Below are 24,564 nucleotides of genomic sequence, written 5' to 3'. Positions count from 1 at the left end.
TAAGGGAAAAGGCCCTGGGAACGAGATTGTCGCCTGGCGATCGTAAGGGGGGCAGGAGCCGTTAATTCTCAGTCTCAAATTCAAATCTAGTCATCGTGTTTACCAATTATAGAAGACCCACGTGTTCACTACAGTGATGTATGCTCCTTTGACCTCGACAGGAGCCCACTCCTGACCTCGACCCTTAGAAAAGGCAAATGATCAAAAAGTTGAAGTCACTCTATTTATCGTGAGAGAAATGATTTGAAGTTCGATTCCAAGGATAATCACGATAAAAATAACAACAACCACAATTATTTCATTAACGGAAATTCTACCTATGCGTCAGTCATTAGAAAGGAACGTCGCTGCCGCATTGAGGTGGGAAGTCTCGGTACGACACTTGTAGTAGGGAGGTAACTCGTTTTCAGTCTCTAAATTCTAAATCCTCGTCTTCTACAGTATACGTGTGTCCAAGATAAGACTCTCTCTTGGTATTACATTTCGTTGGGTTTCGACCTGGTGTGCCGACACCTAATAATGGCAAGAGAAAATAAGGTCTCCTCGCAATCAAGGCATAAAGACTATATATAGAAATTAAAGGTAGATAGATAGATAGTTTATTTGAAAAACACTGCAACCAAAGCTTGAATTACGCATTCATTTACAATATTAAGAAATATATAAGAAATGGTAACATACTTCTAAAATATTAAAAATTAGGTAACTTACAATAAGGTCAGCTTATGCAAAGCGTGCGTGAATGATGAAAGATAAAACTATGACGTCACCTGTTCGTACGGACCACAGGTAAATTGAAAGCGCGCTTTTTCCTTAAGTCCACTCTGGATACATTCCTGGGCGGCAGGAGCTTATGCAGCTTGTGACCTGCTACAAGAACGTTAGAAAAAGCTTGTTGGCAATATTCTCGCGCCGCTCATGCAGCGAGATAAGCCCAGTACACGCTAGCGCCTCGTCATATTCTTTATCAGGGAAAATTATACGTAATGCACGCTTCTGGCATCTTTCTTAATCAACTGATAGATGTTGAGGTAGGTTGCTGTGAAAGAGCGCGGTTGCGTATTCCATAACAGATCTAATACATGTAAGACAGAATAAAACGAGCTCCTTAGACTTGACCTGGGCGCGGTTTAATCAGCGTAGGAAGTATAAAGCCGCTTGTTGACTTTCTTTACTATCTCATCTACATGAGCGTTCCATTTAAGATCAACATTTAAAGGGGTTTAAATGAGGACAGTTCCACCTTATCTGATTACAGCGATGGAGGTTAAGAACGAAAATGCAGATAATGGAACCAGGCTAACAAACGTAGAGGTAGTTCCAGTGTTTCAGTCTCCTCACGGAAACCTAGCTTCGTTCAAATTACGGCTGTACGTGACTTTATTTGATTGCATGCCTTGTTGCTTTTCAAAAGAAACGCAACAGTGACCACCTTAATTAAAATGATACAAAATAACTTTACATTTCTGATATTTCAAAATCAAATTATTGGCCACAGATATCATGACAATAACTGGATCCGGAGGTGATTAAAATTATGAGAAGTCTAAAAGATAATCCTAATCGCTTTATATGAAATCACGGAACTATTTAGTTAGCTAATTTACACGATGTTACCCGACGGGAAAAATGTTTCATCCCTTTGAGATCTTTAGGCAGGGATCGCCTGGTCGCAAGCAGGGGTTAGTTCCCTTTGGGATACCCTGCAAGCAAGCCCTCACTTTTAGTGCTGCAGGACTCGCATTTCTCCGCCTTAGAAAGATTTGAGACGAGTCGGGAAGAAGCTGCCGGGAGTCTGGGACTGATTTCAGTGCCAGACCCCTTGGCGGACTTCTCGCCGATTCGTCTTGCACCAGGCTTCATAATTTCCTACCGGCGAAGTAGCACTCGCGCCGAAGCGCATATAATGGAACGAACCACTGCTAGCGTCCAAGCGACCCCTTTAGGTATGGATACTCCAAAATCAAGTTTCCGAGTAAAGACTGGAACATAAACCGAAAAATAATTTATTCAGTTCCAGTCCATACTCGGAAACTTAATTTAGGAGTATTCATTTAGTAACAACCCTACCTAAAGGTCCCAAAGGATAAATGTCGGTAAAATTGAACCCATGTATCAAAGGCTCAGTCGTAAAATGTTACACAAGCTGAGCTAAACTACTTCAGTATCCAACGATTTTAACACGACAGTTTAAGCGTATATCCATGACAAAATAATTAGGACTCCTGATTTCCTGATCTGTGATCAGATCTTCACAACGCAATCTCCGCCATTTCTGATCCCAGTAATATAGACCTTGTTTCCATCGGCGCGCGTCACGATCTCCAACGTGCGGTATTCCTTCAGAGGGTCTTTCCTCTCGTCTCCGCCTTCCAAATGAAATATCCTCGGAGGGGCGTCGTTATCGTCAGTGGCACGGACAGCGTATTTGTAAACGCTTCCGTCTTTTTGGGAACGTGTAATCATGTACTCTTTGAATTCTAGACCTGAAAAAGAGACGACTTTTGTTTAACTCTTCTATCCGCAGACAGAGCTGAATAACGTATACGCATGCGGTAGGTTTTGCCGCGGAAACACGGATTTTGAGTCGTTCGCATAGTTGATTTCCTATTCTGTTACTTGGAGGCGTCGTTTTCCTTGCCGCTTTTCTTTTACAATACAACCTCCAACAACGTACACCCCTTAAAAATTTTCAAAAATTGATATTCTCCTTAAAATCTCTGGAAATAGGAAAATGCCTTCCAAGAAAACAGAGTTCCTCGGTTTTAAATGTCAGCCCTTATTATTTTCCGCTAATTTTGCTAAATTTTAGACCTAGGACACTTGAGCCAGCATTGTTGACCGCATACCCTCTGACGTAGCATTTCATTATTCAGCTCTGTCCTATCCGCAGGGTGATTAGTGTCTAACTTCTCCCCACAGCATCGCCGCTGGATCAAACATAATGGTCATGAGAATAGAGGAAATGACCATCTCTCAAAGAATCTCTGGACTATTAAACAAATTCTACTTTTCGGTAACAGTATAATGAATATGCATATTACTTTTAAGGCTCCCTTCTTTAAGGTTCACTAGACCACAACTCACCAGGCCTTGCACGTTGCACGTTGCCGAGAAGTATTCAGCCATAACATCATAACATAATGCGCGTTCATTATCAACCCTTCGGGACGAGCGTGTCTTCACCCGCGGGAAAGTATGAGACCTTGAACAACACTAGCCGGCGAGAGGCCTGGAAGAGGTCTTATTATTAGTGCCAGACCCCGGTAAACATCTTCCCAACTCGTCTCCAATCTTTCCGCGGGCGGAGAAAAACCCACGTTCTTCTGCGCTATTTAAAATGAGGGCCAGTTCGCACGCTAGCGTTTTGCGTGTTGTTTTGATTCTTTGTAGGCTGCGAACAGTAGAGTTGTAAATTTCAAAAAGTGATAAAGACAGGATATGTCAGCTTTGCCAACAGCTTAGGTTAAAATATTTCAAAGAAATTTTTTCAATAATTACAGTCTTACAAATACCATTCATTTACTTCTTCACCCTAAACCTTAAACATTGGTATCTATGGTCAAGGTTCATCAGAAAATGGGCGCGAAATTCTGAGAAAAGGTTGACATGTAATGAGACCACGGTGCTTGATTGGTTCACAAAAAGGCGCGAAATTCAGAGAAAAGGTTGACATGTGATGACACCTCGGTCTTTGATTGGTTCATTAAAAGGCGCAGAATTCAGAGAACAGCTTAACATGCGGTGACACCGCTGACGTTTTCAGTTGTTGTTGTTTTTATTTTAACGTCGACCATTTTCTTACCATCACTTGAAGAATTCTCCACTTCCTGCCAGTGCGTGCTTGAAAGATTGTTGATTAGACTCATTTTTGTTTCTGCTTGACAGCCTGCAAGGATATAAAATCATCAAAAATGGTTAAAAAGCTTAGAAGGGCCCTCGGGCGGCCATAAGAACCTCATACTCCTAGATTTTCAGAAGTGGATTAAATACGAAAATTCGAAACTAAAATGAACTGCGATGCAATCGAGAATTTTGTAAGACCCACAATTTTTGAAAGTATTATTTGCCATCCCTCTTAGAATTTCCCTGAGGGCACTTAGCCTACCTCGTTCCCAGGGCCTTTTCCCTTATTTGGGAAAAGGCCTTGGGATGGGAACGAGGTTGGCATTTACGGAATACCTTGTTTCAGGGAGGCAATGTGGTCGAGTGGTTAGGGATCCGTCGTTATTTTTCGCCGGGGGGGGGTTGGAGGGTGGAGGACTATTGGGGATATTACGTAGTTTTCAGGGGGGGAGGTGGATGGGGAATTAAACGTCGCCAACAAAGAGGGGACTATAGAAAATTGACTATCCATTATATGCCAGTGCGAGGGGGTCATAACAATATTAGAGCCTTCTCGGTTACCCCGAGTTCAATGCCTTGGATGTGCTTTGCATTTAGCTATCCGGTCTGTCTCCTACTGGTTGGGATTTTCTATTTACAATGTATGTTTCTACTTTGAATATTTTCAATTTGTCACATAGTTTGCAAGATGCTTTTGATCGTATCTATATTTTAATGTGCGCCATATGAATATTCATAATTATTAATCATTTTTTTATCGTGGATCATTTTGGGCGCTGTCTGGACGAAATTTCATTGTTTTTTATCATCAAGTTGAACTCGAAGTCTTGTAGTAATCGAGGGTGTTTCTGGAGCAGACAGCTGACCTAAAAGCCCGTGGACCCAAAATAAAAACGTCTGTTTTTCAGAATTTTTGTGCCTGTAGAAAACAAAGTTGCTTTGATTCAAGCGGGAATGCAATCGGCCGTTGCTAATCAGATGCTCTCTCTCCATAACACGTCGATAAACGTGTGTCTGGTTTATCAAAGTGTCATTACTATCATTTTTTTCTCCTAGTGCGACCCTGATAGTTGAAACCAAAAGTTTGCTTTCCGGTTGCGGTTTCAAATTTTCTGTGTTTTTTTTTGCCGGCAAAGTTGAAAACTTGGCCCAAGTGCGACCCATACCTTACAGAAACAGTTCCCCTTAATGACATTGCCCCCAACAGAGACCAAGTTAAAAATCTGTACAAAACCACAAAATAAATACTTGTAACTGTTTTAACACAATTTCGGTTTCCTACGCTTTCATTTTACGGAACAGCAACAAACTAAGCTGTCCCGATAAACTACATCTTTCGCATTTCGTTTAAAAGTTCGCCAAAAACGACGACAAAATTCGATATTTCGCTGTGAATTAACAGTTTCAGTAATTAGAGAAACATTCAGTTTTGATTTAACACAAAGCTCGATTGCAAATGCAATTTTATACCAAAAAGACGCTTGTATTTATGTAGCAAATTATGCTATCCTGCCAACCCTAGCAGAGCGCCAATTCAGTCATGTTAGGACATTTCTGAGAAACAGATGTGAGAACAAATGTGAAACTGGTGTCATTAGCAACAAATAATCAATATGCAAATTGCGATCATTGATAAAAAGTAGTCAGGATTATGCTCTCTTTTTCACGGAGACAAACAACAGATAAATGTTACAAATTTAATCGCGAGTCTCCCTCCAATTTCACTTAATTTTTTTTTGTCTGCTTAGCGAAAATCGATCAGCCCGTATTTAGAAGTGGGCCAAAAGGTCTACGTTACAGCTAATGTGTAAACAAAACAACACATTTCTGCAACAGATAGTTATCTAAGCGTAAAATTATCACAAATTGAACTGGTAGAAGCTAGAACTGAGCGATTATTTGAAATTTTTGAACTTCAAAAATTTCAAGGCCTTTCTTCTCCAAAGGCACGATCTTTCAGCATCGAGATTTGAAACGTTCCCCTGATTTGGTGTCAGTTTTCTAAGAGTTTTGGTAAAGAAGACAGAAGCTAGTTCGTCATTAGGATGCAGTTTCATTTCCTTTTTCCAACATAGGCTAGTCCTCGGTTTTTCATTTCAAAATTCATGCTCTCCCTTACAAATTTTTGTCAAACCTCAAAAGAAGCCTTGAAAATTGCGATTTCAACCAAGGTGTTAATTTGCTCGGGTGTCGCTCGCAGTGGGGTGTCTTTTTAAGTGTAAATAAACAAATAGAGTTTTAACTGTTTCATAATGGTGTAAAACATACCTTTGATTTCGTTTTTCTTACCAACTCGTGCCAGTTGGAGTAGCAGAGGCTGGTGAAACTTATTGCTTCTTCGAACTTATCCGGTTTTTTACAATGAGTGTCAAAACAATTGCGATTTTTGAACTTATCTTCTTTGTGTTCCTTGTTTTCGGTTTGTAAATGGTCAAAATAACACATTATACCATATCATTCCCATTGATCTAGGTTATGATACGCGTCAGAAATGGTCTGTTATCGCACCAACCAACAAATATGTTAATGAAACGGAAATTATGTTGTTGTTAAGCACATTTACACAATTCTGATTTACTAACCGAGACGGTACACAACGGAAGCGCTCTCATTTTCTCTGAATTCCAGCACACGTTAAGGAAGTATTCTCATGCAGTTTTTCAATCACTTAGTACTCGATAGATGAAAAAAAACCTCACCTGAAGGTTTAAAATACTAAAGGGCCAACCGCACGAACCTCACAGCTTAAGTCTACCAGTCGAATGACGACTGACTCGGGTTTTTAGCTACATATCAATCAACACTTGACAACTATGTCAATCAAATTGCGTCAACTATTGCCCGCTAAAAGTAAAACATTTCCGTTATCAACAAGCGTGGATCCAAACCAAAACAGTTGTTTTGAAACTTAAATTTAATGCTTTCATTTAACTATACAAACGTGTACATAAAGATAGAAAATGACCAACTGTGTGTAAACCCAACTAGGGTAGAAAGCCACAGGTGACAAAATGGTCGGTTTCATTTCTACCGCGATAAACTGACAATATTTACTACACCTCCTGTGGTTTGTTTTCCTTGCTATGGGCGATACCCAGTTGAGAGAGACTTGTTCTAATTTGTCACGATAAATGATTGCTTTCTGCAAGCAATGTACTCCTTTTAGCCCAAGTGTTCGAGCAGTTTTCAAATTAATGTCAAAAGTAACCAGGATTTCATTTATTTTTCAGTACTTCGCCCTGTGATTGGTTCAGTTCCCACCTCTCCACCAAACAGATGCAGAACTTAAACCCGGACGCGGTCCTCTCGTTTTCCCGCCCTTTTGTTTGTGTTCTCATTAGCTTCTTGCACCATCTGTATTCAGAATATTCGCTGTGATTGGTCCTTGTGATTACTTCCAACGAGTGTCGTACAACGGTTTAAAACATCAGAACAGAACACAGCCGATGCGTTGCTACTCGTAACATAAATGGCGTTTGGTAAAAGCTTAAATCCTTGCGAAAATGCTTGTCATTATTCTTTTGTAGTAATAGTCCATCAAAATTATGCAGCGTCTTTGGTTGCAATTCGCGTGACTACGCCGTCTGGCAGCGAACTGCATTGAAGTTCCTCTTCTGAAATACCATATATCTATAAAACAAAAAGAAATGAATAAATATCATTATTTCTAAACCCTGAAAAATTACCGCCGAATTTGAAATCAAGATGTACTTATCCTGTTTAAGTCTAAAAAAATTGATTTCATACGGTATTTTTTAAACAGCTATCAAAAATAACAAAAAAATACCAAGAAAGGTTTCTTTAACTTAATTATTGTTAACCTTTCTGCCACCATTTTGATGATAAAGACATCTGTTATTCATTATATTAAAAGTTAAATTATGCACTCATTTTCACTGGTTCTTACTTATTATCTATTGGGTGATAGAAACTTATCAGGTAGAAGTTTTAATCCTGATCTAGAACCAAGTTCTCATAATTAGTTTACAAAAAAAATGTGTAGCAGTTACAGGGGAGAATTAACAATCAGATCTTAAGAGTTCATGGTGTAAGAACATCACGGACACTCCCCTGTGCCTTATGTGCCACTTTTTTGCTATTACCACATTTTGATGTCATCTGTGATCTATGTGCAGACACATGGCAGCATGAAATCTGTTTGTTAATTTCTTCACTTCTCTTTTGATGACAAATAACTCAACTTGTCTAGTGACTTTCTTCAAATTATTCTTGCACGGTTATCATGTCTGACACAAATACAGTAGATCTCATAACAAACTACATCAGTTACCTTCTTTATTTTTTCTTGGTCAGAAATTGTACTCAGAGCAAATACAGTACATATATAGTAGATCTCATAATGAACTACATCAGTTACCTTCTTTATTTTTTCTTGGTCAGAAATTGTACTCAGAGCAAATACAGTACAAATACAGTAGATCTCATAATGAACTACATCAGTTACCTTCTTTATTTTTTCTTGGTCAGAAATTGTACTCAGAGCAGTTAAAGACACTTGTTCCCCATTTATAAATCTGCCAACTTCTGAAATCTGAAGAGTGAATAATCACAGCATCATTGGTAGAATAAATAGTATGCATACCCTAATATTGAAAAGTCAGCAATTTGCACCAAAGTTAAGCAACCTGCCTTTATTCTGGTTCAGCAATGTGGGGAAGGAGATTTCTTATGGGAGAGAAGGGGGCTCATCCAGCACTACTGTTTTGGACCCTTTTCAATGATTGCCCATCATAAAAACTGATGTTGCAGTAAAGACGCTAATAAGTTCTAAAATGTGACAAAGTTTCCCAAACTAAAAACAAGTACTAGATACCTAGTATAAAACTCGCGCTAACCTTTTCTTCGGCATTTTCCTGGGTCATAATAACAACTAACACACTTGATGTATTGTCCAGTATTCCAAATTTCTTGAAAGATTCATTGATCTAAAAATAATGTTTTTAACATTAACTTGATGCATAACACACTCCTCTCTATAACAAGTACATAAAGATAATAAATACATTTGACTAATTCTTTACCATCTTTGATATTCTAGCACTGTTTCCAAGCACGTCAGGATTCTCAAACAGTTCATTTGTACCCACACGTTGAAGAAGAAAAGAGGGGTCCTGATTCTGTTTCACGCTTAAAATGTTTTGAAAAATTCATGCATCACATAGTTACAAGAGAAAATTTCAAATCTCTCTTCTAATATTTAAGGTTTCAGAAAATCTTGAGGTTTTCACCAAATGAAAGAAAACAATTCATGCGTCATGTATGCTTCAGACAGCAAATTACACCCCATGCTAGTTCATGAATTCACAAATCACACTTGCCTTTCTGTAAGATTCACACACCACATGTTTATTTTGGCCTCAATTATGTCACAGCCAAACCCTTTGCTACTTCCCTTATATTCCTGGGTTCATAGGCACCATGATAATAAAAGTCATTGTCAAGATTGTCTCACAAATTTGACAATAACTTTTATAAAAACAACATTATTTCCATACTTTATGTATTTTCTTACATTTGTAGAAGGTGACAAATTGAAAACAATCTCTGAATGAAGTGTCCTGGTCTTCATCTTTCCTTGTTGAAACAGTTGCAGAGCTTTGTGTCCTGCTATTGCAACATGAAATGGGTCTATGATCTAAAAAGCACAATCACAAGCACATCTTCATGGTGTCCGGCCTTTTCGTCCAAGAGTCTTTTCATCCAAAAGTATTTTCACCTAAGTCTGTTCGTTTACTTGTTAAGTCTTTTCTCAAAGCAAATAAATCACTTTTAGAAGGCTAGATAAGGCTCTAAAAAGAACTTGTTGCAAGCCACCGCCACTTTGGTTCTGATACCTTTAGTCACCAATCTTCGTTTATGAATTCAACATCGTGAATTTTACGATAAATACACAGAGAATGAATGAAGTTGTAATGCAATATATTTTATTAAATAGTGGCAAAAGTAAAGACTTGCTTGCCATTTAATTATTTCACGCAAAAGAAATGGGAATATCAGGCTTGTCAAAGTGTCAATAATGTCAAAAAAACATCTAATTCTACATTTCACCAAATGAACTTCAGTGAAAAAATTTTTCGATTTGGATAAAACGCAATTTTCTTGCGAATTTTTACAAAGTTCAAAATTCTATTTTCTTGTGGTGGACCCCTGCCACTGATCGCAAGAGTAACATGCTCAAAATGACCAAGTGACTGATGTCTGTGACATAAGTTCAGGAACCTCACTTGACCTTTTCGGGATCATTAACGTTGTCACAAAGAGCGGCAACGCACCTTTCAGGCATTTTAAACTAAATGGAGACCACTCTGAAGCAAATTCCCACTTGTTTTCAAGTCAGATAAGTCACAACCCAAAATCACGTGTTCCTGAACCTACGTCACCACTCAATTTAAACTGAGGAAGACTGGTGCAAATGGTGGACCAAAATGGCGGCAAATTTGAATGTCTTTAAAAATTATAAAAAATTTCCGTTTTATCCAAATCGAAATTTTTTTTGCAGAAGTTTATTTGGTGAAATGTAGAATTAGACGAGCGAAAAACATTTTTTGACATTATGGGCACTTTAAGCGTCTACTGAGTGTAAAAGGGCAACGAAGTGTAACATCACTACGTAAATGGCTCGCAACAAGTTCTTTCTATAGTCTTATCTAGCCTTCTAAAGGTTATTTATTTGCTTCGAGAAAAGACTTAACAAGTAAACGAACAGGCTTTGGTGAAAATACTTTTGGACGAAGAGACAGACGAAAAGACTTTAGGACGAAAAGACCGTAATTTATCTTCAAAATGACTCGCTCCTTAACGTTAGAGAAATAGAAATACAAGGCTTATGAATCAACAGAGCAAACTTCTGGCTGGTCTGCCTGCAACATAAGGAGGTTGCAAGGTAAAATGCAGTTACTTTCCACACCTCTGAAGCGCGGAATCCGCATCTCATTTGATAGCTCCCACTCGTTTTAGATCGTCCCTCAAAGCATGTCAACTTCGTTTAAGGCTTGCCTTCAAAATTTATATACACTTACTTTATATACTCTCTCCCTTTTTCCTACAGTTCTCAAAAATGTAAGAAAAATTCTCCTGAAGTCTCAGCTAAGCTTGAGAGTGGTAACTGTAGTGTAGTGCAGGTAAGCTAACCTAAGCTCCATACGTCGTTAGCAAATAAACAAGTGAAATAACAGTACCATGGAAGCATTCAGAAAAGCAGCTTCTATTTTTCCTTGAATTATCAGTTTCCTAAGCTCGATACCGTTTGTCACATTCGTAAATAGAGCCAGATTCATGGTATAACTCGGATTATTTTCCACGCTGTATTGAATGATCAGTTCTTCCGCCATCTTGAAAGCCGACGTCACTCTGAGGATCGGCGGTTACTCAGTCTGGTCCCAGTCTTCCTCGGTTACTAAACAGAAGGCGCAGTACCCCTCCCAACTGGGAGCAGGCCGTTAAGTTGATTCGTAATAAACCCGTGAAAGTGATAAATCAGATACAATGAATATATGAGTCGGCTTGTTAGCTCAATTGGTAGAGCGCTGCACTAGTATCGCAGAGGTCAGTGGTTCGAATCGCGTACAGGCCTGAGTTTTTTTCAGGTCTGATTTTCGCCATTGCATAAATAGCGCTATCTACTGCGAGGATCGTGCATCATACGTATCTAATCTATTTGAAATTTATTGAAGTTTAAGGTCTGTTGAAAGAAGATGGCTACGTATTTTCACAAAGATAACACGATTAGTTGTTATCCTTCTTATTCTGGAAGGAGAAGATGATTGACGAACTGTCCTGTAACGCGTCATCACTTATAAACGTGCAAGTGAGAGATGGGGTAGAGATCTGGAAACCAGCTACAAAAAAGGCTAGTTTCAAGGCTACAATCGTAAATGCTTGGGGGCTAAGGGACTGGGTCGGCATTGAAAGGGTGGGTCCGTGGAGGCGTAGAAGTTAATTAAGAAATAAGCAATAATCCTTCAAACTACAACTTCAATGTTTGCTTCCATGAATACCAATAATGGCTTTACTTTTATTAATAATTGGTTGCTGAAGGTTCAGGCAAGTTAATTTTCAGTATGATGTGAGTTAAAATATCTCATCGTTGGCGTCGAAGTCTGGAAGTGAAACGCTTAGCTGGGCGATCGGACTCCTTGAGAGGAAGAACCTAACATCATAAAGAAAGAGCATTAAAAAAAATAGATTTCAATACAGGCATTGTGATAGTGATAGCTAGTTACTTGGAAATTCTCAGTGGGATAGTGAAATGAGAATCAAGGAATAACTCTTTTCAGTTCTGGATTGAAAATATCTGTTTGGTTCCTCCTGCTGTGTACGGACAGTTTGGTTACATCTGGTTAAAAAAACAGGTTTATGGGGAAAAAAAACTTCATTTAGAAAGGACGATGATAAAGAATATAGCTTTATGGATCCATGTTGTCAAAAATGAAGATAAAATACCTGAGAAATCTCTGTTTCCTTGAGCTCACGGATTTGAATCTTCAGATCTTCAAGCTCACTGCAACATACAACAAAGAAGGATGAATATATAAATATTTTTTTAATTATAATTTCGTATATTACTTTCAGACATGGGGTCACACGCACCTCAGAACCTCCACCCCCCCCCCTCCCCTTCCCCACAACGCACTTGTTGTTTTCGAATACTTCCGTTAATCTCCAGGGATTACAAAATTAAGTCAAGTAAATATTATAACTACACTGGATTCCTCAGATATTACTGCAAGTCCACTTATCGAGCTTACTTCTCTTTGTCGTTAAGCTCCATCTTGGCCTGAAAGAGACGCAAAAAAAAATCTCTAAGACAAACTGAAATGGTGTAAACGTCTGGGTCATCGCTAGATTCTCTTGTCAGCCGAGACGTCACCGAGATAGAAAACCCACCCCTTTCCAGACTACTCGCGGACAGCAATGCGAGAGAAACGCAAATAATTGGCTTCCTATGTTGGAACAGACCTGACCATGTATTTGAGTTTTCTTGTGAAAAGAAGAGTAACAAATTGCTTTAGATGTGAAGTAATCAGGAGATAAAAAAAGAAAGCTGAAGTCGAACAATGAGCGCTGATGTTCACTTTCATGTTCATATGAATTTTCAATAAGTTTTCTTCTCACTCCTTATCTCTGCGCGTGCTGAGGTAGGAAAGACAAAACACAAACACACACAAAAAGAACCGCTGTACACACTATTATTATAACATAACCAAAGTAAAGCGCGCGCTCTGATTGGTCAATTTAGCGTCCTCCATTTGCCCATGGGTGTACGCTGCTGACGTGAGCAAATGCAAAGACTGTTTTTCCGCGCGCGCTTGTTTTTTCTGGTCGCGTAAGATTTGTTAAATAAAAGGGAACTCTTTAGCTACAATGTATCAATGTTATGTTATAAAACAAATGGTAAACACCACAGCGTACGCTATTGAGTTATGGATGCACTTGGGAGATTTGCTAAGCACTCAAGAAGGTAGAGTCGCTCCCGGCTATCGCCTCGAGCGACTCTTACGCTTCTTTCGTGCTTAGCAACCTCCCGCGTGCATCCATAACTCAATAGTGTACGCTGTGGTGTTTACCATTTGTTAAATAAAGGAAATTAAATTTGAAAATTAATCCTGGCCTACCTCAATACGCCAAATCGCAAATTGTCTGTCTTTCTCAGCAACTCCTCTGTAACAAAACAACCGTTTCTTATTCAAGAGAAAGATGATGTTATTCAGTTAGTGAAACAGGCATACTCGGAGAAAGTTCTCCCAGCAGAGGGAGTCGAATCCACGACCTACTGATTAGTACTTCCTTTCAATCCACAATGAAATAAATATATTGAAGCCTGAGAATATTTCATCATCATTCATTATATTTTCCAGTATCTCTTTTTTCCTTTTTTTTTTTATTCTGTAACTACAGTGGGGTCAGGTGTGGTATAATTCGCCGAATTTTAGTTTCTGACATTTTTTCAACTAAGTTAAAGGAAGTTGTGGTTGATATATTGCGCATGTCCAAACATTACCTTTTGACGTCTTTGCATTCAACTGGGAGTATCTATGAAAGAAATTAATAAACAAAAAACATCAGTATCATCAAATTATAATTAGATGTAGCATCTTTACTTGCGTAAGATATTTGATTGAAAGTATAATCAGTGACAGTATGGTGAACTCATGGATATAATTTGCCGAATGTTAACTTCTCACTAAACGAGCGGAAGGACCGATCAGGGGAACATCAGCCCGGGATCGCGGCAGTGCGGATCGAGTGTAGCGAGGTGAATAAGTGATTTGTCATATGGTACTCGGACCAAACTTATATTTATTTTGATTTCATATTTATTTTATATTTATTTATATTTATTTTTGTTTATATTTATTTTTATTTTATATTTATTTTTATTTTACAGGCTTTTGCGAGCAAAATACATGGCATATGACCGTTTCCGTGGAAACGGTCTGTACGGCAAAAACAGAACGCATGAACCAACGAGAATTCATAGCAAATATACATCACCGGACTCAAGTATTGTCTACGTACGACTGGTTTTGGGCTTTCATGTGTGGCCGATTGGCTTTAATGCTGACGAGCGTTTGTTCCCGTAAACTAATCACAGAAACACATATGAATGTTTAAGTATATTCTACCAACATTTGTGCCAAAGTCAAACCATAATTGTTCCAACCTTTAACTCCATGTCGATCTTATGTCTGGACGCATTCAGGAGACGTCTCTGATAATGAAACAACACAATGAAAATTTCATGAAAGAAAATGAGATAAGTAACAATATTTAGGGAACACTGATGATTCGTGGTTTTCAAGGGGGACAAAGAGAGGATCAGTCGTCGCCAACAAAGAATAAACAGAGGGGGAGACTACAGAAAATTGACTGCTTAGGAGAGGGGAGGGGGGTCATAAAAATACTTTACAGCCTTGTCGGGAGATCAGCAAAATTTTATCATGATCATGACACAATCAAAATCCGACGACTACCCCCCTCCCCTCCCTGGCTAGAAACAATCACCGGTCCCTTATGATGGCCATGCAGGGACGTCGATCTAAAAAGGATGATGATTAAAAAAAAAACAACGACAATAATAGAAAAGCGGGTCATCTTTCCTTTTTATCTACATCAATATTTACTATTTCAAATGACATAACCTGGCAAAACGAGGCTTGTTTTAAGATTAGAAAACTCGCTTACTTTTTGTTGCATTTCGCTCTCTCTTTCTAAAAGCTCTTTCATTGTTCTGTACAGGAATAAAAAAGTAAGCCAACTGCATTAATGACATGTATAGCTGTTCCTCAGAGATGACGAAGAAAACCTCAATGTATTTGTCATTCAGTTTGAAAAAAATTGTGCGATTTATCACCGTTCATAAAGTAGCTGGAATTCCTACGTTTCACTTTAACAACGAGGAAGGTTTTATTTTAGAATTGAAGCCCAACCACCGTCGCCAGAGAGCCTGATTATATTTACCTCTGTGCCTCAGTTTTCTTCTCCTACAAAAAGTACGAAATGATATTGTTAAAACTCTAAAATACAGCTGTTTAAGAAGTCTCTACATGCAAAGGGCGTAAAACGGCCTTGACATTTTCTGAATTTTTTATGTTTGATATATTTTTACAACAGCTGTTGCGAAGGGAGGACTTTTAGACTCTCGGTATAAATTTTATCGCTAGAATAAATCTCTTTAGTAAACCATGTGTTTTTGACGAAAGTTTTTTACTAAACTTTTTTTTCTCTTGAGAAGCTAATCTTTTGGAGAATTAATTAATGAATCCCTTCCAGGCTTCTTGCTGTGTGAGTTACGAATGTTTTCTGCATAGTGTTTTTGTAATTGATTCTCCTTTCAATGAAACCTCTCTATTGGTCAGTCCCAAGTCAGTTACTCAATGACAGGCAGAAAAAAAGTTGAAACTTTATCCTCATTTCTACCGTCGTCTAAAAGACATATCGCTAAGGCTGTAAAAATCTTTGAGCTTAAAGCATGTTGGAAGTGTATCACGTACCAAGACCGAGAAAAAAAAAAAGACAGTATGATTTTCTCTTTCGACCTCTATCATAATAATAAATGCACACCTTGAATTTCTGCTCAGCTACGAGACTGTTAGGGATTGCCACCTAAGAAATGAAAAAAAGGTGTGAGACAAAAGCACTAAGGAAAGAATGAGAAAGTTTTGGCAGAACTTCGCTGATTTAGCAGGACTACCCTTGCAGTCAACGAAGAGAGAGGTATTCACAAGGCATCTGTTTGTTAGGTTTCTCTTCGGTTTATTTTCGGTTTCTCTTCGTTCTATTTTCGGTTTCTCTTCGGTTGATTTCGGTTTTTCTGCGATTTCTATAGTTGATAAGGGCGAAGTCCAAATCAACTCTCACGCGTAGAAATCCGGCGATAGCGAAAAAAGATTTTTGTATGAACCTATAAGTCGTTGGAAACTTAGCAACGGGAGAGGCTCCTTTTATTTCATTAACCGCTGCACATTGTTTGGCTTCTCACTCAACTCGCTGTAATCAAATTGTGGCCTTTGTAATAGAGGGCTTCTAGATTCATGATGAATAGAAATAGCGTAATCACGCTCACCTCCTTGTCTTGAAGTTCCTTTGTTAATTCTGCAATCTGGCTGTAAAATAAAACGCAATAGTTAGTCGCCTTTGACACCAACGTGTGGATAGCTACACACTTATATGAGATATAATGAATATATGAGGTTCATATATTTGAACTGCGGTATTAGATACGTATGATGCACGATCCTCGCAGTAGAGAGCGCTATTTATGCAATAGCGAAAATCAGACCTGAAAAAAATCAGGCCTGTACGGGATTCGAACCACTGACCTCTGCGATACTAGTGCAGCGCTCTACCAATTTATCATCACGGGTTTATTACGAATCAACTTAACGGCCTGCTCCCAGTTGGCTTGTTAGCTCAAATGGTAGAGCGCTGCACTAGTATCGCAGAGGTCAGTGGTTCGAATCCCGTACAGGCCTGATTTTTTTTCAGGTCTGATTTTCGCTATTGCATAAATAGCGCTCTCTACTGCGAGGATCGTGCATCATACGTACACTTATATTATATTAGTTCTGGTTCTCTCACATTATAACTAAGCCAAAATATCGACCGGGGAACATGGGGAAAGATCTTTGGCCGCAAGGATGGCGCTTTCGTTGGGTACATAACTGACGAAGCTGCATCGATGTTGAAGGAGGCGAGGTTTTTATTGTGGTTGGTTCATGAAAAAGGATCAAAGAGCTTTTTCAACCACGTTAAAAAGACGTGGATGGGATTATTATATTTTCTGTTGTATTGGAAATTTCTGGAAGAGTCGAAAAACTGGTCGCAAACCTCTCTAGGTCTTCCTTTAACTGATTCTTTTCCTGCAGACAAAAAGAAAAGAAGAACAACTTAAACAACGGTTGATTTTAATAGAAGGCTTCGATCACTAGACTCTTTTGCGCTCGTATCTTGTATTGATTGATATCGAATTCACAGGAAACCGTACATTTACGGAAGGCAGCGTGGCCGAGTGGTCAGCGTGCGTCGGACTCGCAACCCGCTGCTCCTGGGTTCGAGTCCCGCTCTGACCACTACCTGGATCTGTTTCACGGTAGCTCCGAGTTCAAATCCTCGGCCACGCTTGTAAATAGCCAACTGCTTTGCCTCCGACCGGTTGGGATTCTTAACAATTTATGGTCAATTTGAATTATTTGTTTCTGTTGTTTATTGTGGGCCTCCTGGAAAGTAGCTTGTAGCTAAGTGTGGTGCCACATTAAATAAAGAATTACTTACTTACTTACTTACTTACTTACTTACATAAAAACCCCAACCCTCTCCCCGATCTCCCCACATAAAAGAAGAAGTTAACTCAACTACTGTAACGCGCGTGAGCGACAATTACCTTTACCATCGTCGCGATGGTTCTTTGGGGAGAAGGAGAGATTGACCCAGTTCAGAAGCCCTCTACTTTGGCTCCTGTCTAGCTGTGCTAAGTTTTCGTTTTGCATCTTTTAAGTTTGTTTATGATAAGGTGGCAGAAGTCTTAAGAGCTGCCCAGAGGGGCTAACGACTGATTTTAAAACCTTATTGCAGCACAATAATCAAACCTTGAAATTCAAAAGTGACGATTCCTTCACAGTCATCAACTGGTTAATCTGTTTTTGAAAGGAAAAATGCAGTAAACCAAATGATATCTGGTGAAACACACTGCGGGAGCACCTAGCCTGTGGCACGTCGCGTTAGAGAAAAACCGTGGGAGGTTTGGGTCAGTTTGGGTCGGGTCGGGTCGGGTCGGGTCGCGACGCAACCCCACCCCACCTCTCTTTTTTTCTTCTTTTTTTTTTTTTTTTACCTTTTTTGTCGTGTTTCAATTTACTCACTGAACGTCTGGAAAGGGCCAGGGGAGGGAGGGTATGAAATGGAGGGAAAAAAGCCTTTTTCTCCTCTGGAGAAAAAAATTGTAAACTTACTTCATTTCTGCAATTTGTTGCTTTCTCTGTGAGATTTTCAGCGGCGCTATGAAAGGAGAAAAGATTTGTAAAGTAAAGTTCGAGATCGTCAAAAATGATTTTTAATTGAACGCTGGCAAAGGGATATTAGGTGAAGCTAACAAGCAGAGAAGAAGAGAGGGAAAACTTCTGTTAAGCACAACTACACTTCGTGCATTACGATCTTCATTTCTTTTTAGAAAAAATTTTTCGTTCGCAATTATTCCTCTGTAATAATCTTTTTGTCTTAGGCACTTGTTTATCGCGGGGGGGGAAGGGGGGTCGAAAGATTTTGGGGGATCACATGGTTTTCAAGGGGAACGAACGGGGAGTCAGCCGCAAACAAGGTATAATGGGGATTATTAAAAACTAGATCATTGGATAAAGCAATTCAAGACTTTTTATTGGCTTAGCCATTATGGTATATCAGCCAATATACCCTAATCTACAATTATGGCAAGCGTACGTGTCAGCTCAAAATTAAAAGGGAGCTAAAAATTTAATAAAATTTGATAATTTAATTTAACGTTTTTAATAAAACAATTATTCCACTCGCGCTTGTTGGATATGAGATGATTATAGCCAACGAGGCGCGTAGCGTCGAGTAGGCTATCTATCATCTCATATCCAACGCGCGCTTGTGGAATAATTGTTAAATAGACCATTGACTGCCTGTGGGAGGGGGGTCTTCAGAATACTAAAGAGCCTTAGGGGGATCGGGTGGATTTTATTGTGACGCAACCAAAATCCCTCAAATTCTCCCCTCACACCAGATATACCGGTCCCTTTGTTTCTACCGAAATGGGCGTTAGCACCAAAAACATCGGCTTCTTCCTTGAAATAAGAGAAGCAAAAAATAGAGAAGAGTGATGACGATGGGACTTATTAGAGAAAGTACCGAGGAGCGAAAAACAACTGTAAAAGTTTGTCAGTACTCACCTTCTTAACTTTTTTATTTTGTTTACGTTCTCCTTCAATGGAAAAAAAGGAAGTTACAATAAAAAAGTTGATATGACGCTTTAAAGAATTTTTAGAATTCTAAAAATTACCAAAGTACCGTTTACTTACAGCATTGTCATAGTACTTCTCTTCTTTAATCCTGTTTTGATTACAAAGTCTAAGCATAAAGTAAAGAGAACAATATTTGGGCAAACACAAACAAACAAATAATTTAATTCTGCACCATTCGCCAATGATACCGGCGTGCTAGAAAACTATACTTCGGCAAAGATATCAAAAGAATCGAAAAGAGCATGGCTAGGTCTCCTCAAACACTCTCCCACGAATTTTCAATAAAAACAGCCATCTCTTTATGCACATCGCAGGTCTCTGGCATCATTTTCAAAGGCGGAGACAAATATCGCAGAATACAGTAGAGCTGGTACCCCCGCACTGCGCTACTCAAAAGGTAACTAGTCTCACCTCAAATCTCTGCGCACGCCGCTGAATTAATGCCTTTCAAAGAATTACAGTCACCTCGCCACCAGGAAGATAGCCACCAGCGAGTTCGCCATCAAAATAATCTCGCTACCACAAAGATTACACTTTGGTAGCGAGATCGTTGGTGGTGAGTCTTCCTGGTGGCGAGGTGACTTCATACCCTTTCAAATGTGGCGTGTTTTGACTGTAAAGACTTCTACGAGCTTATTTCAATTTTTATCTACAGAAAGTCTGGCTCTAAACGTCTGTGTTTTACGAAAGATCTCTAAACACTTTGTCAATACGAATTGTTTTCAGTAAGTTAGTACCTGGCGCCACCTCAGACAAAGTGTCAAAACACCTATCATAGTGCTCTTGTAGGGTAACACTAAATACTGGCCAGTGATCGATTCAACTATGAACAGGCAGTACGTGATACTTACTTATAATTCTGGATATTCTCTACTCGCAATTTTGCCACTTCACTCTGTCAAAAGATAAACGGTTTCACTTAGCACGACGATTTACCCAGTTGTTAAGACTATTGGCAACATGACTTTTTGATAGTTATTTCGTGCGATAACTTTAAAGTTTCACCTTTAGGGCACTTGTTTCCATCTCAAGTCTTTTACGCCCTTCCTTTGAGGTCAATTGAGAATCTCTGCGTGCGAATTGAAAGAGAAAAATTAGGTGTGCGAGAGGACGTTAACCAAACTATGTCCAGTTATCTAGGGTGCACCAAGTAATTCTTATATATGCAGCCGACCCCTTCTCTCAATCGAGAAAACTGAATAGCTGTATACTTAACAATTATTCCACGAGCGCGCGTTGGATATATAGAGGATACTACATGGCCGCTTGGGGATACGAATTTTATCTTCTCGTGCTGAAAGTATCTCTCACTCGTTCGCTGCGCTCACTCGTGAGAGATACTTTAAGCACGAGAAGATAAAATTCGTATCCCCAAGCGGCCATGTAATGTTCTGTTTATTATATAGATACTGATGAAATTTCCACACAAAAGACAACTTTTTTATTCATTTTCGAAACAGCAATTGGGTAATTATGTTGGTAACCATGGCCACACCAATATCCTCACACGTGAAAGATAAAAATAGTATCTTCACTGTGCGCGGTGAAGATATGATTTTTTAGTAAAAGGAGAAATCCTGGTATCTCATCAGTATCTATATAATAAGAGATGATAGATAGCCAACGAGGCGCTACGCGAGTGGAATAACTGTTTTATTAAAAAAAAACGCCCCCAAGATATTAGGCAAATCTTCTCGGCTTTATTTTGTAAGAAGAAACCGGATGCTACAATGTACAGATATTAGATTATGGTATATTGGCTCCTATACCATAATGGCTAAGCCAATAAAAAGTCTTGAATTGCATTATCCAATGATCCAGTTTTTAAAAATAGCATATAGAATAACGGTTTTATTATGCAGGCCCTCGTTATAAGCCCTTCTGCACAAGCGCTCTTCGTCCACGGGACTAGCCTTGAGCAATACGAGCCGGCGAGAGGTTTGCAAGGGTGGCTAGTGACAGACCCCCCCCGGCAAACTTCTCCGACTTGTCTCGAATCTTCATGCATGCGGAGAAACGCACGTTCTGCAGCGTTAAATACAGGGGCCTTTTCGCTGGCTGTGTCTTTAATTGAAAGAAGAAAATTAGTAATTTGAATCAATTCTTGTTTTAAAGAAATTCTTAAACTAGAGAACGCCCTTTTTATGTAAATATGAATTTCAACCATGGTTGCTCGTCCACTTCTAGCAGAATTAATCATTTCTTAGCCATAAAAATGCAGCAGGAGACTTACTGGATTTTAGCCAATTCACTATGAATTGTGCTTTTCTTGGACTCGATTTGCTCCCTCAAATCCTATTGAAAAAAAAAATGTATATATATACATATTCATATAGTCCTTCAGTTAGTGGAACTCTCAGGCCAACAAAGGTGCACCGCGCCAGGAGGATCAATAAAGATTCGCTGTCCAAACCTCACAGCAAACACGAACGTGGAAAGTTTAAAAATTGCGAGGATGGACAGCTTCTGACGTCAAAAATATAAAATTTTTTTTTAATAAAAAACGTTTCGGCCAGAGACCTTCTTCAGTTATTTACTATTTACTGTAAGCTTAAATAAATAAATAACTGAAGAAGGTCTCTGACCGAAACGTTTTTTATTAAAAACATTTTTTATATTTTTGACGTCGGAAGTTGTCCATCCTCGCAATTTTTAAACTTTATACATATTCATATATATATAATTCACTTGGGTGGGTACCCTGGTTTGAATAATTTAAGTCAAGAAAAGAAAATGTTCCAATGTTGCTCTTTTCATTACGCCCTTCTTTAGAATTAATTCGGTGGGAGGGTCGACTACAATTCTAAGGTTATGACCTAAATGCTTATCCAATTATACTGTTCTGCAGAAATTTCAGGCAAGGCAAACTATACTAATCTAATTTCGTATAGCTACCTCTGGGCTGTAAAAAAGACCTGTTCAAGGGTTGGATAATTTTTTGCGCGAAACTGTAAGCTTAAAGTTGGTGTTTAGACCTACCTTGTTTTTCTGTTCAAGTTCATTACATTTTGACATCAAATCGATGTCAGACGAAGGTACATTGTTGTTATCAGAAGACAATTCCTTCTTAGGAGAGGAAAACTTTTCCTTGCGGTTTGTGCGAACTAAAACAAGTACAATACGTTAGAAATTAGAGCGCTTTTCAATTGAATGTCTTAAAACTAAAATCAAGGTAAACACAACGGCCCATAGAGGAAAAGAAAATACCTTTAACAGCCAATGATATTTCAAAGTAAATACAACCACACTGCTTAAAGCGCGGGAAAAAGCGGCCGACTAAGTCGCGATTGGTTTTATCAGTTTTGCATCTGATTGGGTAAGAGAGAGGCGCGAGTTTTATGGACCAATCACAAAGCAAAGTAAAGCAAAACCAATCTTTTGACACTCAATATTGAAAATTGCGCAAATGAGATCGAAATGTTGCACTGAATGTTCCCAATGATTAAAACGTAACAACTCAAAATCCAGACGCTGCTTTAGTACATTTTCCAATCTTAAAATGATCCTTAACAGTCTTGACAGTCTTTTGTTGTTTATAATTTTTTTAACTTTTACCACTAAGTTTCAGGGCGCAAACATCCATGCGTGATTTACCGTGAAAATAACCAGGAAATTTCCAGCCAGCTAGCCATTTGTTTACTATAAACATCATAAAATCATTTCATTAACTTACGTTCAGAGTATTTCTTCTTACAACTCGCCATAGTAGTTTTGGCTGTTTTGTTTGCAAGTCTGATCGTCTTTCCCGCAAACTGATTCTTCAAAACTTTTTTTTTTTTGCCGTTTTCAATTTCTGACGCGAGATCTCTCTTTGTGACGTGTAACTTACGTCGGCGCTACGTGAAAAAAAACAATTTGCGCGCGCGGCTATGCCCAATCTCTTTTAGCCTCCCTTGAGACTTACAATGGAGGTACCTTTTTCTAGTTACGTCGCAAACTGCAAATATTTGTACAGTTAGAAGAGGTAGGCATCTGTATCTGTAGCATCGTTAGCCTGTCTGCGCAATTAATTTTTTGTCGTCTTTCTGTGAGCGAAGCGCGCGCGCCATTCCGAGGCCTCTTCCACTGCCTTGAACTCGCTTTTGTTATTTTGCTCCTAGCTCCTGTTTGCTTGCGCTTTGAACAAAGGTCTAAACAGAAAAAGGAAATTCTGTGATCGGCGCATATCTTTGTTGTCTAATAACATGCAAGATGAAAGTGTAAATCTAAGGCGCCCTGACCCAAATTAGGTGTAGCGTCCATGTTGCGTCGCTGCTGCACTACAGCTTATGTCAGAAGTCACAGCCAGTTTAGAATGTAACAACTGGATACGTCGACAGGATTTTTAGACTAGGCCTCGCTTTAATCAAAGTATGTTGGGATTTCTATCCTAGGAGGTGCTTGTAGAGAGCATTCCACACTTAACTTTTAATAACAAAGAAGAACAAACATCCGTGCATTAGCACTGTTCCAATGAACGATAACGAAAAAAGAGGTTGAGTCCAAACTCCGTATAAAATACGTATTAACTTGTTGAAATAACCAGAACATTCGGCTTTAGTAAAAGTTCCGAAAAAATTATCAAAATTCCAAACTGAGGTATAACAAATTGACGTGAACGAAAACTCAAAAACAGCAACCAAACTAACTCCTCACCAAAAAAGAAAAACAACCACCAAGATAAGGGCGAAATGTCCACGTCAGTTTTCAATGTCAAAATGTTAAAGTTCTTTGACGTGATAAGTTAATTTGTTGAATCACACGCGCCATGCATGAATACAAAAATAATACAAAGAGGGGAGAGGAAGGGTAAAAGTTAAATTTGAAATTTAAAAAAGGAAGAGATTTTCTACACTCTGGTCACAGTCAGGCATCTACTACAGCTTGTCTGAGTTTTCTTTTTTTTTTTTAATCTGGGAGGGGCTTGGGGAGGGGCAATCCAACCCTACACACAAAGTCTAAAAATGTTTGCATTGCAGTTACTTATTGCAAAAGAGTAACATTTTTTAGTGTTCTTGAAGAAATAAAGCAATTCCTATGGACTCAAAATCTTTAAGGAGATGATGCCCCCAGATCTTTTCCTCTCCTCTCTAGCAGCCATATTCTACTCAAGAACCCCCCCCCCCCTTTAACAGGTTGATCTTAAATATTTCATAGAAATCGTTTATTGTACACATCAACCAAGCAGAAGTCAAGATTTTCTACACTTTGGTCACGGTCAGGCATCTACTACAGCTTG

General features: G+C 38.9%; 3 protein-coding genes across 5 annotated transcripts; all 3 read right to left on the bottom strand.

Annotated features, from left to right (window-relative positions):
• Nucleotides 1-1,362: 1,362 nt before the first annotated feature.
• LOC111339419 (uncharacterized) lies at nt 1,363-6,661 on the bottom strand. 3 transcript variants are annotated; one of them, XM_088760900.1, is made up of 3 exons: nt 6,546-6,661; nt 3,806-3,889; nt 1,363-2,486 (listed from the first exon to the last, which is right to left on the bottom strand). In XM_088760900.1, exons 2-3 carry the CDS (start codon nt 3,867-3,869, stop codon nt 2,245-2,247), a joined length of 306 nt encoding a protein of 101 aa, XP_088617026.1. In that variant the 5' UTR covers nt 3,870-3,889; nt 6,546-6,661; the 3' UTR covers nt 1,363-2,244. The 3 variants fall into 3 exon arrangements, with proteins under 3 accessions (XP_088617026.1, XP_088617027.1, XP_088617028.1); XM_088760901.1 differs by having other exon boundaries at nt 6,429-6,567; XM_088760902.1 differs by lacking the exon at nt 6,546-6,661 and adding an exon at nt 6,115-6,270.
• An 81-nt stretch (nt 6,662-6,742) lies between these two features.
• LOC111339433 (EKC/KEOPS complex subunit TPRKB) lies at nt 6,743-11,222 on the bottom strand. Its single transcript, XM_088760899.1, has 5 exons — nt 11,046-11,222; nt 9,380-9,502; nt 8,703-8,792; nt 8,312-8,398; nt 6,743-7,476 (listed from the first exon to the last, which is right to left on the bottom strand). Exons 1-5 carry the CDS (start codon nt 11,196-11,198, stop codon nt 7,390-7,392), a joined length of 540 nt encoding a protein of 179 aa, XP_088617025.1. The 5' UTR covers nt 11,199-11,222; the 3' UTR covers nt 6,743-7,389.
• A 625-nt stretch (nt 11,223-11,847) lies between these two features.
• Nucleotides 11,848-23,295, bottom strand: LOC111339428 (uncharacterized). The gene is made up of 20 exons (XM_022946084.2): nt 23,020-23,295; nt 22,326-22,450; nt 21,580-21,641; nt 20,352-20,415; nt 20,198-20,241; nt 19,404-19,452; nt 19,275-19,306; nt 18,318-18,363; nt 17,955-18,002; nt 17,197-17,228; nt 16,433-16,472; nt 15,931-15,972; nt 15,328-15,350; nt 15,052-15,097; nt 14,531-14,578; nt 13,868-13,899; nt 13,482-13,527; nt 12,615-12,643; nt 12,310-12,367; nt 11,848-12,016 (listed from the first exon to the last, which is right to left on the bottom strand). Exons 1-20 carry the CDS (start codon nt 23,048-23,050, stop codon nt 11,948-11,950), a joined length of 966 nt encoding a protein of 321 aa, XP_022801819.2. The 5' UTR covers nt 23,051-23,295; the 3' UTR covers nt 11,848-11,947.
• Between the last annotated feature and the right edge of the window lie 1,269 nt (nt 23,296-24,564).

Source organism: Stylophora pistillata, chromosome 5 (assembly GCF_964205215.1).
Source record: "Stylophora pistillata chromosome 5, jaStyPist1.2, whole genome shotgun sequence".
In the NCBI taxonomy this organism is placed as follows: Eukaryota; Metazoa; Cnidaria; class Anthozoa; order Scleractinia; family Pocilloporidae; genus Stylophora; species Stylophora pistillata.
Note: the sequence above shows the minus strand (reverse complement) of the source record. Positions and strands in the feature narration are given on the sequence as shown.